Source organism: Mustelus asterias, unplaced genomic scaffold (genome assembly GCF_964213995.1).
Source record: "Mustelus asterias unplaced genomic scaffold, sMusAst1.hap1.1 HAP1_SCAFFOLD_1012, whole genome shotgun sequence".
Lineage (NCBI taxonomy): Eukaryota > Metazoa > Chordata > Chondrichthyes > Carcharhiniformes > Triakidae > Mustelus > Mustelus asterias.
The window spans coordinates 27,501-45,000 of record NW_027590957.1 but is presented as its reverse complement, the minus strand read 5'-3'; the positions used below and the strand labels follow the sequence as shown (position 1 = coordinate 45,000).

At 47.9% G+C, this 17,500-nt stretch overlaps 1 protein-coding gene across 1 annotated transcript in view; it reads left to right on the top strand.

Moving 5' to 3' along the window:
* Positions 1-17,500, top strand: part of LOC144487740 (GMP reductase 2-like) — a gene marked incomplete at its 5' end in the record, with an annotated part of 126,219 nt that overhangs the window by 93,062 nt on the left and 15,657 nt on the right. The window contains one exon of the mRNA XM_078205811.1: positions 7,909-7,951. Coding sequence (XP_078061937.1) covers positions 7,909-7,951 — 43 coding nt within the window. The remainder of the gene's footprint in view (positions 1-7,908; positions 7,952-17,500) is intronic.

Genomic DNA, 17,500 nt, shown 5'->3' with positions numbered 1-17,500 from the left:
CACTCCCGGGTATCTGTTATTCTCTGTAAAAACCACTCGAACCCCTCGATTAGATTCCAGTCTGTAACTCACTCACGGGTATCTGTTATTCTCTGTAAAAACCACTCGAACCCCTCGATTAGATTCCAGCCTGTAACTCACTCCCGGGTATCTGTTATTCTCTGTAAAAACCACTCGAACCCCTCGATTAGATTCCAGCCTGTAACTCACTCCCGGGTATCTGTTATTCTATATATAAACCACCCAAACCACTCGATTAGATTCCAGTCTGTAACTCACCCCCTGGGTATCTGTTATTCTATATATTAACCACCCAAACCCCTCGATTAGATTCCAGTCTGTAACTCACTCCTGGGTATCTGTTATTCTATATATAAACCACCCGAACCCCTCGATTAGATTCCAGTCTGTAACTCACTCCCGGGTATCTGTTATTCTACATATAAATCACCCGAACCCCTCGATTAGATTCCAGTCTGTAACTCACACCCAGGTATCTGTTATTCTATATATAAACCACCCGAACCCCTCGATTAGATTCCAGTCTGTAACTCCCTCCCTGGTATCTGTTATTCTATATATAAACCACCCAAACCCCTCGATTAGATTCCAGTCTGTAACTCACTCTCGGGTATCTGTTATTCTATACCACCCGAACCCCTCGATTAGATTCCAGTCTGTAACTCACTCCCGGGTATCTGTTATTCTATATATAAACCACCCGAACTGCTCGATTAGATTCCAGTCTGTAACTCACTCCCGGGTTTCTGTCCTGTATATAAACCACTCGACCCCCGCCCCTCGATTAGATTCCAATCTGTAACTCATTCCGTGGTATTTGTTATTCTATATATAAACCACTCAAACCCCTCGATTAGATTCCAGTCTGTAACTCACTACCGGGTATCTGTTATTCTATATATAAACCACCAGAACCCGTTGATTAGATTACAGCCTGTAGCTCATTCCCGCGTAACTATTATTCTATAAATAAAACACCTGAATGTTTCGATTAGATGATAGTCTGTAACTCTCTCCCGCGTACCTGTTATTCTTTATATAAACCACCCGAATCCCTCGATTAGATTCCAGTCTGTAACTCATTCCCGGGTATCTGTTATTCTATATATAAACCACCCAAACCCCTCGATTAGATTCCAGTCTGTAACTCAATCCCGGGTATAAATTATTCTTATAAACCACCCGAACCCCTCGATTAGATTCCAGTCTGTAACTCACTCCCAGTATCTGTTATTCTACATATAAACCACCCAAACCCCTCGATTAGATTCCAGTCTGTAATTCACTCCCGGGTATCTGTTATTCTGTGTATAAACCACCCAAACCCCTCGATTAGATTCCAGTCTGTAACTCACTCCCGGGTATCTGTTATTCTATATATAAACCACCCACACCCCTCGATTAGATTCCAGTCTGTAATTCACTCCCAGGTATCTATTATTCAACATAAACTACCCGAACCCCTCGATTAAATTATCTGTACCTTCCTCCCTGGGTATCTGTCAATCGATATATAAACCCCCATCCTGAACCCCCCCAATTATATTCCAGTCTGTAAGTCACTCCCAGGTTTCTGTTATTCTATATATAAACCACCCAAACCCCTCGATTAGATTCCAGTCTGTAACTCACTCCCGGGTATCTGTTATTCTGTATATAAACCACCCAAACCCCTCGATTAGATTCCAGTCTGTAACTCACTCCCGGGTATCTGTTATTCTATATATAAACCACCCAAACCCCTCAATTGGATTCCAGTCTGGAACTCACTCCCGGGTATCTGTTATTCTTTATATAAAAAACCCAAACTCCTCGATTAGATTCCACACTGCAAATCACTCCCGGGTACCTGTTATTATCTATATAAACTACCCGAACCCCTCGATTAGATTCCGGTCTGTAACTCACTCCCTGGTATCAATTATTCTCCATATAAACCACCCAAACCCCTCGATTAGATTCCAGTGTGTAACTCACTCCCGGGTGTCTGTTATTCTATGTATAAATATCCGAACCCCGTGATTAGATTCCAGTCTGTAAATCACACCCAGATATCTGTTATTCTATATATAAACCACCCAAACTCCTTCATTAGATTCCACTCTGTAAATCACTCCCTGGTATCAATTATTCTATATATAAACCACCTGAACCCCTCGATTAGATTCCAGTCTGTAACTCACTCTCGGGTATCTGTTATTCTATATATAAACCACCCGAACCCCTCGATTAGATTCCAGACTGTAAATCACTCCCGGGTATCTGTTATTCTACATATAAACCACCCGAACCCCTCGATTAGATTCCAGTCTGTAACTCACTCCCGGGTATCTGTTATTCTATATATAAACCACCCAAACCACTCGATTAGATTCCAGTCTGTAACTCACCCCCTGGCTATCTGTTATTCCATATATTAACCACCCAAACCCCTCGATTAGATTCCAGTCTGTAACTCACTCCTGGGTATCTGTTATTCTCTATATAAACGACCTGAACCCCTCGATTAGATTCCAGTCTGTAACTCACACCCAGGTATCTGTTCATAGAAATCATAGAAACCCTACAGTGCAGAAGGAGGCCATTCGGCCCATCGAGTCTGCACCGACCACAATCCCACCCAGGCCCTACCCCCACACTCCAGGGTATCTGTTATTCTATATATAAACCACCCGAACCCCTCGATTAGATTCCAGTCTGTAACTCACTCCCTGGTATCTGTTATTCTATATATAAACCACCCAAACCCCTCGATTAGATTCCAGTCTGTAACTCACTCTCGGGTATCTGTTATTCGATATATAAACCACCCGAACCCCTCGATTAGATTCCAGTCTGCAACTCACTCCCGGGTATCTGTTATTCTATATATAAACGACCTGAACCCCTCGATTAGATTCCAGTCTGTAACTCACTCCCGGGTATCTGTTATTCTATATATAAATCAGCCGAACCCCTCGATTAGATTCCAGTCTGTAACTCACACCTAGGTATCTGTTACTCAATATATAAACCACCCGAACCCTTCGATTAGATTCCAGTCTGTAACTCACTCCCTGGTATCTGTTATTCTATATATAAACCACCCGAACCCCTCGATTCGATTCCAGTCTGTAACTCACTCCCTGGTATCTGTTATTCTTTATTTAAACCACCCGAACCCCTCGATTAGATTCCAGTCTGTAACTCACTCCCGGGTATCTTTTATTCTATATATAAACCACCTGAACCCCTCGATTAGATTCCAGTCAGTAACTCACTCCAGGGTATCTGTTATTCTTTATTTAAACCACCCGAACCCCTCGATTAGATTCCCGTCTGTAACTCACTCCCGGGTATCTGTTTTTCTATATATAAATAACCGAGCACCTTGATTAGATTCCAGTCTGTACTTCACTCCTGGGTATCTGGTATTCTCTTTAAACTGCCCAAAACACTTGCATGACATTCAGTTTGTAACTCACCCCCTCGCGTATCTGTTATTGGATATATAAACCATCCCAAACCGCTTGATTATATTCCAGTCTGTAACTCAGTCCTGGGTATCTGTTATTCTCTATATACAGATCCCGAACCCTTCGATTAGATTCCAGTCTGTAACTCACTCCAGGGTGTCTGTTATTCTATATATAAACCACCCGAACCCCTCGATTAGATTCCAGTCTGTAACTCACTCCCGGGTATCTGTTATTCTATATATAAACCACCCAAACGCCTCGATTAGATTCCAGTCTGTAACTCATTCCCGGGTATCTGTTACTTTATATATAAACCACCCAAACGCCTCGATTAGATTCCAGTCTGTAATTCACTCCCAGGTATCTATTATTCTACATAAACTACCCGAACCCGTCGATAAAATTATCTGTAGCTTCCTCCCCGGGTATCTGTCAATCGATATATAAACCCCCATCCTGAACCCCCCCAATTATATTCCAGTCTGTAACTCACTCCCGGGTATCTGTTATTCTCTGTAAAAACCACTCGAACCCCTCGATTAGATTCCAGTCTGTAACTCACTCACGGGTATCTGTTATTCTCTGTAAAAACCACTCGAACCCCTCGATTAGATTCCAGCCTGTAACTCACTCCCGGGTATCTGTTATTCTCTGTAAAAACCACTCGAACCCCTCGCTTAGATTCCAGCCTGTAACTCACTCCCGGGTATCTGTTATTCTATATATAAACCACCCAAACCACTCGATTAGATTCCAGTCTGTAACTCACCCCCTGGGTATCTGTTATTCTATATATTAACCACCCAAACCCCTCGATTAGATTCCAGTCTGTAACTCACTCCTGGGTATCTGTTATTCTATATATAAACCACCCGAACCCCTCGATTAGATTCCAGTCTGTAACTCACTCCCGGGTATCTGTTATTCTACATATAAATCACCCGAACCCCTCGATTAGATTCCAGTCTGTAACTCACACCCAGGTATCTGTTATTCTATATATAAACCACCCGAACCCCTCGATTAGATTCCAGTCTGTAACTCCCTCCCTGGTATCTGTTATTCTATATATAAACCACCCAAACCCCTCGATTAGATTCCAGTCTGTAACTCACTCTCGGGTATCTGTTATTCTATACCACCCGAACCCCTCGATTAGATTCCAGTCTGTAACTCACTCCCGGGTATCTGTTATTCTATATATAAACCACCCGAACTGCTCGATTAGATTCCAGTCTGTAACTCACTCCCGGGTTTCTGTCCTGTATATAAACCACTCGCCCCCCGCCCCTCGATTAGATTCCAATCTGTAACTCATTCCGTGGTATCTGTTATTCTATATATAAACCACCAGAACCCCTCGATTAGATTCCAGTCTGTAACTCACTACCGGGTATCTGTTATTCTATATATAAACCACCAGAACCCGTTGATTAGATTACAGCCTGTAGCTCATTCCCGCGTAACTATTATTCTATAAATAAAACACCTGAATGTTTCGATTAGATGATAGTCTGTAACTCTCTCCCGCGTACCTGTTATTCTTTATATAAACCACCCGAATCCCTCGATTAGATTCCAGTCTGTAACTCATTCCCGGGTATCTGTTATTCTATATATAAACCACCCAAACCCCTCGATTAGATTCCAGTCTGTAACTCAATCCCGGGTATAAATTATTCTTATAAACCACCCGAACCCCTCGATTAGATTCCAGTCTGTAACTCACTCCCAGTATCTGTTATTCTACATATAAACCACCCAAACCCCTCGATTAGATTCCAGTCTGTAATTCACTCCCGGGTATCTGTTATTCTGTATATAAACCACCCAAACCCCTCGATTAGATTCCAGTCTGTAACTCACTCCCGGGTATCTGTTATTCTATATATAAACCACCCAAACCCCTCGATTAGATTCCAGTCTGTAATTCACTCCCAGGTATCTATTATTCTACATAAACTACCCGAACCCCTCGATTAAATTATCTGTACCTTCCTCCCTGGGTATCTGTCAATCGATATATAAACCCCCATCCTGAACCCCCCCAATTATATTCCAGTCTGTAAGTCACTCCCAGGTTTCTGTTATTCTATATATAAACCACCCAAACCCCTCGATTAGATTCCAGTCTGTAACTCACTCCCGGGTATCTGTTATTCTGTATATAAACCACCCAAACCCCTCGATTAGATTCCAGTCTGTAACTCACTCCCGGGTATCTGTTATTCTATATATAAACCACCCAAACCCCTCAATTGGATTCCAGTCTGGAACTCACTCCCGGGTATCTGTTATTCTTTATATAAAAAACCCAAACTCCTCGATTAGATTCCACACTGCAAATCACTCCCGGGTACCTGTTATTATCTATATAAACTACCCGAACCCCTCGATTAGATTCCGGTCTGTAACTCACTCCCTGGTATCAATTATTCTCCATATAAACCACCCAAACCCCTCGATTAGATTCCAGTGTGTAACTCACTCCCGGGTGTCTGTTATTCTATGTATAAACCACCCGAACCTCTCGTTTAGATTCCAGTGTGTAACTCACTCCCGGGTGTCTGTTATTCTATATATAAATATCCGAACCCCGTGATTAGATTCCAGTCTGTAAATCACACCCAGATATCTGTTATTCTATATATAAACCACCCAAACTCCTTCATTAGATTCCACTCTGTAAATCACTCCCTGGTATCAATTATTCTATATATAAACCACCTGAACCCCTCGATTAGATTCCAGTCTGTAACTCACTCTCGGGTATCTGTTATTCTATATATAAACCACCCGAACCCCTCGATTAGATTCCAGACTGTAAATCACTCCCGGGTATCTGTTATTCTACATATAAACCACCCGAACCCCTCGATTAGATTCCAGTCTGTAACTCACTCCCGGGTATCTGTTATTCTACATATAAACCACCCGAACCCCTCGATTAGATTCCAGTCTGTAATTCACTCTCGGGTATCTGTTATTCTGTATATAAACCACCCGAACCCCTCGATTAGATTCCAGTCTGTAACTCACTCCCGGTATCTGTTATTCTACATATAAACCACCCAAACCCCTCGATTAGATTCCAGTCTGTAACTCACTCCCAGGTATCTGTTATTCTCTATATACAGGTCCCGAACTCCTCGAATAGATTCCAGTCTGTAACTCATTCCCGGGTATCTGTTATTCTATATATAAACCCCCCAAACCCCTCGATTAGATTCCAATCTGTAATTCACTCCCAGGTATCTATTATTCTGCATAAACTACCCGAACCCCTAGATTAAATTATCTGTAGCTTCCTCCCCGGGTATCTGTCAATCGATATATAAACCCCCATCCTGAACCCTCCCAATTATATTCCAGTCTGTAACTCACTCCCGGGTATCTGTTATTCTATATATAAACCACCCAAACCCCTCGATTAGATTCCAGTCTGTAACTCACTCTCGGGTATCTGTTATTCTGTATATAAACCACCCAAACCCCTCGATTAGATTCCAGTCTGTAACTCACTCCCAGGTATCTGTTATTCTATATATAAACCACCCCGAACCCCTCGATTAGATTCCAGTCTGTAACTCACCCCCTGGGTATCTGTTATTCTGTATATAAACCACCTGAACCCCTCGATTAGATTCCAGTCTGTAACTCACTCCCGGGTATCTGTTATTCTATATATAAACCACCCTGAACCCGTCGATTAGATTCCAGTCTGTAACTCACTCCCGGGTATCTGTTATTCTATATATAAACCACCCGAACCCCTCGATTAGATTCCAGTCTGTAACTCACTCCCGGGTATCTGTTATTCTATATATAAACCACCCAAGCCCCTCGATTAGATTCCAGTCTGTAACTCACTCCCGGGTATCTGTTATTCTCTATATAAACCACCCGAACCCCTCGATTAGATTCCAGTCTGTAACTCACTCCCGGGTATCTGTTATTCTATTTATAAACCACCCGAACCCCTCGATTAGATTCCAGTCTGTAACTCACTCCCGGCTATCTGTTATTCTATATATAAACCACCTGAACCCCTCGATTAGATTCCAGTCTGTAACTCACTCCCGGGTATCTGTTATTCTATATATAAACCACCCAAACCCCTCGATTAGATTCCAGTCTGTAACTCACTCCCGGGTATCTGTTATTCTATTTATAAACCACCCGAACCCCTCGATTAGATTCCAGTCTGTAACTCACTCCCGGGTATCTGTTATTCTATTTATAAACCACCCGAACCCCTCGATTAGATTCCAGTCTGTAACTCACTCTTGGGTATCGGTTATTCGATGGATAAACCACCCGAACCCCTCGATTAGATTCCACTTGAAGTGACGCATCCAAGCAGGTACTGAAGAATCTCTCTCTGTCGAATTCTAGCTCTTGACCTTCACTGTGCAATCTCTCTTGACAGGATGGAGGCTGCTCCTGCCCCGGGGACGTGGCCAAAGCATTTGGTGAGCCCATATCAGTTGTTGAGACTGCGCGTGCTTTCCGCTTTCTCCCCATTACTGAGCGCTTCGAATCATAGAATCCCCACAGTACAGAAAGCGGCCATTCGGCCCATCGAGTCTGCACCGACCTCAATCCACCCATGCCCTACCCCCATATCCCTACACATTTACCCACTAATCCCTCTAACCTACGCATCTCAGGACACTAAGGGGCAATTTGTTTAACCTGGCCAATCAACCTAACCTGCACATCTTTGGACTGTGGGAGGAAACCGGAGCACCCGGAGGAAACCCACGCAGACACGAGGAGAATGTGCAAACTCCACACAGACAGTGACCCAAGCCGGGAATCGAACCCAGGTCCCTGGAGCTGTGAAGCAGCAGTGCTAACCACTGTGCTACCGTGCCGCCCTCAACCTCATGGCTCTCTCGCGTCGCTTGCGATCTTGGGTTTCAGGGCATCCCTCAGCCTGTGTGAAGAGGAGCACCGTCCCCGCTGACTGGTGCATCTTATTCTCGGTTTAGAAACAAAGAAGATAGGAGCACGGGAGGTCATTTGGCCCTTCGAGCCTGCTCCGCTATTCATCACGATCATGGCTGATCGTCCAACTCAAAAGCGTAACCCTGCTTTCTCCCCATAACCTTTGACCCCGTTCGTGCCACGTGCTATATTTTAAAGTCAAAGTTTATTTATTAGTCACAAGTCGGCTTACACTGCAATGAAGTTGCTGTGAAATTCCCCTCGTCGCCACACTCCGACGCCTGTTCGGGTTACACTGAGGGAGAATTTAGCACAGCCAGTGCACCTAACCAGCACGTCTTTCAGACTGTGGGAGGAAATCGGAGCACCCGGAGGAAACCCACACAGACACTGGGAGAATGTGCAGACTCAACACACAATGACCCAAGCCAGGAATCGAACCCAGGTCCCTGGCACTGTGAAGCAGCACTGTTAACTAGTGTGCCACTGTGCCACCCCATCTGGCCGCCTCTTGAATACATTCAATGTTTTGGCATCAACTACTTCCTGTGGTAATGAATTCCACAGACTCACCTCTCTTTGGGTGAAGAAATGTCTCCTCACCTCCGTCCTAAATGGTCTACCCTGAATCCTCAGACTGTGAGCCCTGGTTCTGGACTCCCCCACCATCGGGAACATCCTCCCTGCATCTACCCTGTCTAGTCCTGTTAGAATTCTATAAGTCTCTATGAGATCCCCCCTCATTCGTCTGAACTCCAGCAAAAACAATCCTAACTTAGTCAATCTCTCCTCACACATCAGTCCCGCCATCCCCGGAATCAGCCTGGTAAACCTTCGCTTTGTCCTCCCAGGGGCTTCAATTACATAAGAACATAAGAAATAGGAGCAGGAGTAGGCCATCTAGCCCCTCGAGCCTGCCCCACCATTCAACAAGATCATGGCTGATCTGAAGCGAATCAGTTCCACTTACCCGCCTGCTCCCCATATCCCCTAATTCCCTTATCGATCAGAAAACTATCTACCCGTGATTTAAACATATTCAACGAGGAAGCCTCCACCACTTCAATGGGCAGAGAATTCCAGAGATTCACTACCCTCTGAGAGAAGAAGTTCCCCCTCAACTCTGTTCTGAACCGGCCCCCCCTTATTTTGAGGCTGTGCCCTCTAGTTCTGGTTTCCCTTCTAAGTGGAAAGAATCTCTCCACCTCTACCCTATCCAGCCCCTTCATTATCTTATTGAATTGGAGAATGCCACCGAGGTAGGGGCCGTGCGTGGATGGCACACAAGATTCCCTCCACAATCCCTGCCTAGTTAGCTGATCTCAGCTTGGAGTGGTGTAGGGCGATAACTGGGTCCTCAGCCACACGCCACCTCCCCAGCTTTGGATGGGAGGAGGTGGCGAGGTCTCAGGAATCCCGCGGTGGGGCATCGCTTTGCTGAAGTGCCCGCACCAAACCGCAGATTAGTCAGGGTGGTGGAGAGGCTCAAAGAGAAAACGCTGGAAAATCTCAGCAGCTCTGGCTGCATCTGTGAGGAGAGAAAAAAGCTGACGTTTTGAGGAGAGATTGACTGGGTTAGGATTGTTTTCGCTGGAGTTCAGATGAATGAGGGGGGATCTCATAGAGACTTATAAAATTCTAACAGGGCTAGACAGGGTAGATGCAGGGAGGATATTCTCGATGGTGGGGGAATCCAGAACCAGGGCTCACAGTCTGAGGATTCGGGGTAGACCATTTAGGACGGAGATGAGGAGACATTTCTTCACCCAAAGAGTGGTGAGTGTGGAATTCATTACCACAGGAAGGAGTTGATGCCAAAACATTGAATGTATTCAAGAGGCGGCTGGATATAGCACTTGGGGCGAATGGGGTCAAAGGTTATGGGGAGAAAGCAGGATTAGGCTACTGAGTTGGACGATCAGCCATGATCGTAATGAATGCGGAGCAGGCTGGAAGGGCCAAATGGCCTCCTCCTGCTCCGATCTTCTATGTTTCTAAGAGTCCAGATGACCCTTTGTCAAACCTAAAAGGCATAGAAAGTGGGAGATATTTATACTGTCGGGGTGAGTGATGCACCATCAATCGAGCAAAGACGAGTTTGTGTGCAAGAACAAATAGGCTTTTATTAGCAAAAGACTTGGAGCACACCCATGCCGATGAACTGGTCCAGAGACTGAGGCAGGGGGTGGGGAGCAGTCGCCTTTATACCTGGACCGGGGGGGGGAGTCTCGGGTAGGGCTGGCAGGGACGTGTCCAGGCATGTCACGTATACAGGCAATAAGCTAACAGTGGTTTACCACATTCACCCCCTGTTTAACAAAGAGTCTGGCGGGGGTGAGGTGGGGGGAACGATATTTACAGAATTACAAATTCAGTCCCTCTGGGGGCTTGATCTGCCGCTGCGACCGCCGCAGTGCCGGTTGTGGTGTCGGTTCAGGTGGCCGCGGTGTTGGTTCAGGCGCCAGGTCGTAGTCGCTCGAGTCGTCTGTAGTCCCTTCAGATTGTCGGGTGCGTGGTGGTGGCTCCTGGGGCCCAGGCGTGCTGTATACGGGGGCTAGGGGAGCGTGCTGTGGCCCTGGTGCTGTATGGACAACGTTGGGGGTGTGGGTCGTAGTGGTCCCTGGGGCACCTGCGGGTGCCAGGTCTCGAATAGAGACCGTGTCCTCCCGCCCGTCGGGGTACGCCACATAGGCGTATTGGGGGTTGGCGTGGAGGAGTTGGACCCTTTCGACCAGGGGGTCCGACTTATGGGTCCTCACGAGCAGGACAGGGCCTGGGGACGTCAGCCACGAGGGTAGGTCCCCGAGGAGGACTTTCTGGGGAAAACAAACATTCTTTCATGAGAGGTAGCATTGGTAGCTGTGCAAAGGAGTGATCTAATCGAGTGTAGTGCATCAGGGAGGACCTCTTGCCAGCGGGTGACTGGAAGACCTTTAGACCTCAGAGCTAGTAAAACGGCCTTCCAGACTGTCGCGTTCTCCCTCTCTACCTGTCCGTTCCCCCTGGGTTGTAGCTGGTGGTCTTACTCGAGGCTATGCCTTTGGAGAGCAGGTACTGTCGCAGCTCATCACTCATAAAGGAGGATCCCCGGATATAGCTAGGGAAACCGAACAGGGTGAAGAGGCTGTGCAGGGCCCTGACGACCGTGGCCGAGGTCATATCCGGGCAGGGAATAGCGAAGGGGAAACGTGAGTATTCGTCAATGACGTTGAGGAAGTATATGTTGCGGTCAGAAGAGGGGAGGGGGCCTTTGAAGCTGACGCTTAGGCGTTCGAAAGAGCGGGTAGCCTTTATGAGGTGTGCTCTGTCTGGCCGATAGAAGTGCGGCTTGCACTCTGCACCTGGCAGTGTCTGGTTATAGACCTGACTTCCTCAATGGAGTAGGGCAGGTTCCGGGCTTTAATGAAGTGAAAAAACCTGGTGACCCCCAGGTGGCAGAGGTCGTTGTGGAGAGTCTGCAATTGGTCTATTTGTGCGCTGGCACAGATTCCCCGGGACAGGGCGTCTGGGGGCTCATTGAGCTTCCCGGGCCGGTATAAGATGTCGTAATTGTAGGTGGAGAGCTCGATTCTCCACCTCAATATTTTATCGTTTCTGATCTTGCCCCGCTGCGTGTTATTAAACATGAATGCAACTGACCGTTGGTCCGTGAGTAGGGTGAATCGTTTACCAGCTAAGTAGTGGCGCCAGTGCCGTACAGCTTCCACTATGGCTTGGGCCTCCTTTTCGACAGAGGAGTGTCGAATTTCAAGGCCTTGGAGGGTTCGTGAGAAGAAGGCCACGGGTCTGCCCGCCTGGTTAAGGGTGGCGGCTAGGGCGAAGTCAGACGCATCGCTCTCCACCTGGAACGGGATGGATTCGTCTACAGCGTGCATCGTGGCCTTCGCAATGTCTGCTTTGATGCGCTCGAAGGCCAGGCGGGCCTCTGCCGTCAGGGGAAAAGAGATGGATTTGATGAGCGGACGGGCTTTATCCGCATAATTGGGGACCCACTGGGTAATACGAGAAGAAGCCCAGGCATCTCCTCAGTGCTTTGAGGCTGGTGGGGAGGGGAAGTTCCAGGAGGGGACGCATGCGGTCGGGATTGGGACCGATGACCCCATTTTCCACAACGCAACCAAGGATGGCGAGGCGGTGTGTGCGGAATACGCACTTCTCCTTATTATAGGTCAGATTTAGGAGTGGAGGAATTTGTGGAGGTTGGCGTCGTGGTCCTGCTGATCATGGCCGCAGATGGTGACGTTATTCAGGTACGGGAAGGTGGCCCGCAGCCCGTTCTGGTCTACCATTTGGTCCATCTCACGCTGGAAAACCGAGACCCCATTGGTGACGCCGAAGGGGACCCTAAGGAAGTGATAGAGGCGGCGATCCGCCTCGAAGGCAATATATTGGCGGTCCTCCGGGCGGATAGGGAGCTGGTGATATGCAGATTTTAAGTCGATGGTGGAGAACACCCGATATTGCGCAATCTGATTAACCATGTCAGATATGCGGGGAAGGGGGTACGCGTCCAGCTGCGTGTATCGGTTAATGGTCTGACTGTAGTCAATGACCATGCGATGTTTCTTCCCAGTCTTAACAACTACTACTTGGGCTCTCCAGGGGCTGGTACTGGCCTCAATGATCCCCTCCCCTAGGAGCCGTTACATTTCGGACCTGGAGGTCTGTGACCAGTGGTGTTCCGCAGGGCTCTGTACTGGGACCTCTGCTATTTGTGATATATATATAAATGATTTGGAAGAAGGTGTAACTGGTGTAATCAGCAAGTTTGCGGATGACACAAAGATGGCTGGACTTGTGGATAGCGAAGAGCATTGTCGGGCAATACAGCAGGATGTAGATAGGCTGGAAAATTGGGCGGAGAGGTGGCAGATGGAGTTTAATCTGGATAAATGCGAAGTGATGCATTTTGGAAGAAATAATGTAGGGAGGAGTTATACAATAAATGGCAGAGTCATCAGGAGCATAGAAACACAGAGGGACCTAGGTGTGCAAGTCCACAAATCCTTGAAGGTGGCAACACAGGTGGAGAAGGTGGTGAAGAAGGCATATGGTATGCTTGCCTTTATAGGATGGGGTATAGAGTATAAAAGCTGGAGTCTGATGATGCAGCTGTATAGAACGCTGGTTAGGCCACATTTGGAGTACTGCGTCCAGTTCTGGTCGCCGCACTACCAGAAGGACGTGGAGGCGTTAGAGAGAGTGCAGAGAAGGTTTACCAGGATGTTGCCTGGTATGGAGGGTCTTAGCTATGAGGAGAGATTGGGTAGACTGGGGTTGTTCTCCTTGGAAAGACGGAGAATGAGGGGAGATCTAATAGAGGTGTACAAGATTATGAAGGGGATAGATAGGGTGAACAGTGGGAAGCTTTTTCCCAGGTCGGAGGTGACGATCACGAGGGGTCACGGGCTCAAGCTGAGAGGGGCGAAGTATAACTCAGATATCAGAGGGACGTTTTTTACACAGAGGGTGGTGGGGGCCTGGAATGTGCTGCCAAGTAGGGTGGTGGAGGCAGACACGCTGACATCGTTTAAGACTTACCTGGATAGTCACATGAGCAGCCTGGGAATGGAGGGATACAAACGATTGGTCTAGTTGGACCAAGGGGCGGCACAGGCTTGGAGGGCCGAAGGGCCTGTTTCCTGTGCTGTATTGTTCTTTGATAAAAGCCCTGTCGCCAGCACTGTACCATCTGCTCTTGGTGGCGATGGGCTTGCAGTCGGGGCTGAGATTTTCAAACAGTGAGGGAGGGGCGACTTTAAGGGTCGAGAGGCTGCAGGTGGTGCGCGGTGGGCGATCTAAGAACTGCTGATTGTAAACGGAGAGCGGGGGAAAAGGTCCATTATACTCCATGGTGACGCTCTTAAGGTGACTCAGGAAATCTAGCCCCAGGAGTACGGCAGCGCAGAGTTGTGGCAGCACGAGGAGCCTGAAATTTTTGTACACTGTGCCCCGTACAGTCAGGGTCGCCACGCAGTACCTGAGGACATCCACTGAGTGGGACTTTGAAGCCATGGAGATCGTTTGCTTCACTGGCAGTACTGAAAGGGCGTAGCGACTCACTGTGTTAGGGTGAATAAAGCTCTCCGTACTCCCACAGTTAAACAAACAGTTTGTAATGCGACCGTTTACCTCTATGTCCATCATGGACCTGGCGAGTTGGTGAGATCCAGCGTAATCGAAGCCACTGTTGGATTTTGCGAGTAGTCGCACGTGGCTGACGGCGTCCAAGATGGCAGCCCGCACGGCTCTCATGCGGCTACCGGCGCTCAAGATGGCGGCCCCCGCGGGTCGCACGCGGCGCTACTGGGCTTGGAGGTCGATTTCGCTGTGCATACCTTCACGTAATGGCCCTTTCCACACCCGGAGCAGATCGCATCCTTCGCCGGGCGGCGTTGTCGGGGGTGCTTCCCCAGGCTGCAGAAGTAGCACTTCGGGCCTCCGGAGACTGCCGCAGTGGTCGGGTCATTGGTGGGATGTGGCGTGGCATAGGCCTGCGGCCCTCCCGAGCACAGAGGTGGCGGCGGCCACGGTGTCCACAACGCGCCCCCGTGGCCGGTGTAGTCTTTTGTAGGTCCAGCCCACACTGTTCCAGCAGTCGTTGTCGGATATAGTTTGACCTGATACCCGTGACATAGGCATCTCTGATTAAGTCCTCAGTGTTTTGGGCGGCTGTTACGGTCTTGCAGTTGCAGGCCCTGCCAAGTGCTCGCAACGCACGCAGGAATTGATCACCCGATTCTCCTGGCTGTTGTCTGCGAGTAGCCAGAAGATGTCTGGCGTAGATTTCATTAGACTGTTTGTTGTACTGGCCTCTTAAAAGTTCGATCACATCCTTGTAAGTTTCAGCGTCTCTAATCATCGAGAATACTTGATCGCTTACCCGGGCGTGGAGCACGTGTAGCTTGTCGGTTTCGGTCCGGACGACAGAGGAGGAGGTGAGGAAAGTTTCGAAACAGCGCAGCCAGTGATCGAAGCTGTTAGAGGCTCCTACAGCTTGAGGATCCAATTCGAGTTTATCGGGTTTCAGTATCTGCTCCATCCCAAAACTTTTGCTAATAAAATTGATGCACCATCAATGGAGCAAAGACTAGTTTGTGTGCAAGAACAAATAGGCTTTTATTAGCAAAAGACTTGGAGCACACCCATGCCGATGAACTGGTCCAGACTGAGGCGGGGGGGGGGGTGGGGAGCAGTCACCTTTATACCTGGACCAGGGGGGAGGAGTCTCGGGGAGGGCCGGTAGGGATAATGTCCAGGCATGGATTCTTAGAGACAGGATGTATGTGCATTTAGAACGGAACAATCTCATTCGTGACAGACAGCATGGTTTTGTAAGAGGGAGGTCGTGCCTTACAAATTTGGTGGAGTTTTTTGAGGAAGTGACAAAAACGGTTGACGAAGGGCCGTGGATGTCGTCTATATGGATTTCAGTAAGGCATTTGACAAAGTCCCACATGGCAGGTTGGTTAAGAAGGTTAAGGCTCATGGGATACAAGGAGAAGTGGCTAGATGGGTGGAGAACTGGCTTGGCCATAGGAGACAGAGGGTAGTGGTCGAAGGGTCTTTTTCCGGCTGGAGGTCTGTGACCAGTGGTGTTCCGCAGGGCTCTGTACTGGGACCTCTGCTATTTGTGATATATATAAATGATTTGGAAGAAGGTGTAACTGGTGTAATCAGCAAGTTTGCGGATGACATGAAGATGGCTGGACTTGCGGATAGCGAAGAGCATTGTCGGGCAATACAGCAGGATATAGATAGGCTGGAAAATTGGGCGGAGAGGTGGCAGATGGAGTTTAATCCAGATAAATGCGAAGTGATGCATTTTGGAAGAAATAATGTAGGGAGGAGTTATACAATAAATGGCAGAGTCATCAGGAGTATAGAAACACAGAGGGACCTAGGTGTGCAAGTCCACAAATCCTTGAAGGTGGCAACACAGGTGGAGAAGGTGGTGAAGAAGGCATATGGTATGCTTGCCTTTATAGGACGGGGTTTCGAGTATAAAAGCTGGAGTCTGATGATGCAGCTGTATAGAACGCTGGTTAGGCCACATTTGGAGTACTGCGTCCAGTTCTGGTCGCCGCACTACCAGAAGGACGTGGAGGCATTAGAGAGAGTGCAGAGAAGGTTTACCAGGATGTTGCCTGGTATGGAGGGTCTTAGCTATGAGGAGAGATTGGGTAGACTGGAGTTGTTCTCCCTGGAAAGACGGAGAATGAGGGGAGATCTAATAGAGGTGTACAAGATTATGAAGGGGATAGATAGGGTGAACAGTGGGAAGCTTTTTCCCAGATCAGAAGTGATGTTCACGAGGGGTCACGGGCTCAAGCTGAGAGGGGCGAAGTATAACTCAGATATTAGAGGGATGTTTTTTACACAGAGGGTGGTGGGGGCCTGGAATGCGCTGCCAAGTAGGGTGGTGGAGGCAGGCACGCTGACATCGTTTAAGACTTACCTGGATAGTCACATGAGCAGCCTGGGAATGGAGGGATACGAACGATTGGTCTAGTTGGGCCAAGGAGCGGCACAGGCTTGGAGGGCCGAAGGGCCTGTTTCCTGTGCTGTACTGTTCTTTGTTCTTTGTTATGTCACATATACAGGCAATAAGCTAACAGTGGTTTACCACAGTGAGGGAATGAAAGATGAGTCATAGCCACAGAAACAAGGGGAAAGGCTACTAACGGCAGTCCAGCGAGAGAATAGAAGGTGTGAATGGCCAAACGGCAGTGAAACTGAAATCAGAGGGTAAACTGTGACAAGATGGGTGGGAGAGAGGTAAAATGGAGAAAAGGGGGGGAAAGGGGAAGAAAAGGGGGGTAAAATAGGGGGAAAGTGGGGGGGGGGGAGAAAGAAAAATAAAGACAATAAATAAAAGGTAGAGAACAGTTAAATATTAAATTAAATGAAAACAAAGGGGTTGAGGGGGGGTCGAGCTCATCATCTGAAGTTGCCGAATTCGACGTTGAGACCGGAAGGCTGTAACGTGCCGAGCCGGAAGATGAGATGCTGTTCCTCCAGTTTGTGTTGAGCTTCACTGGAACATTGCAGCAGGCCAAGGACAGACAGGA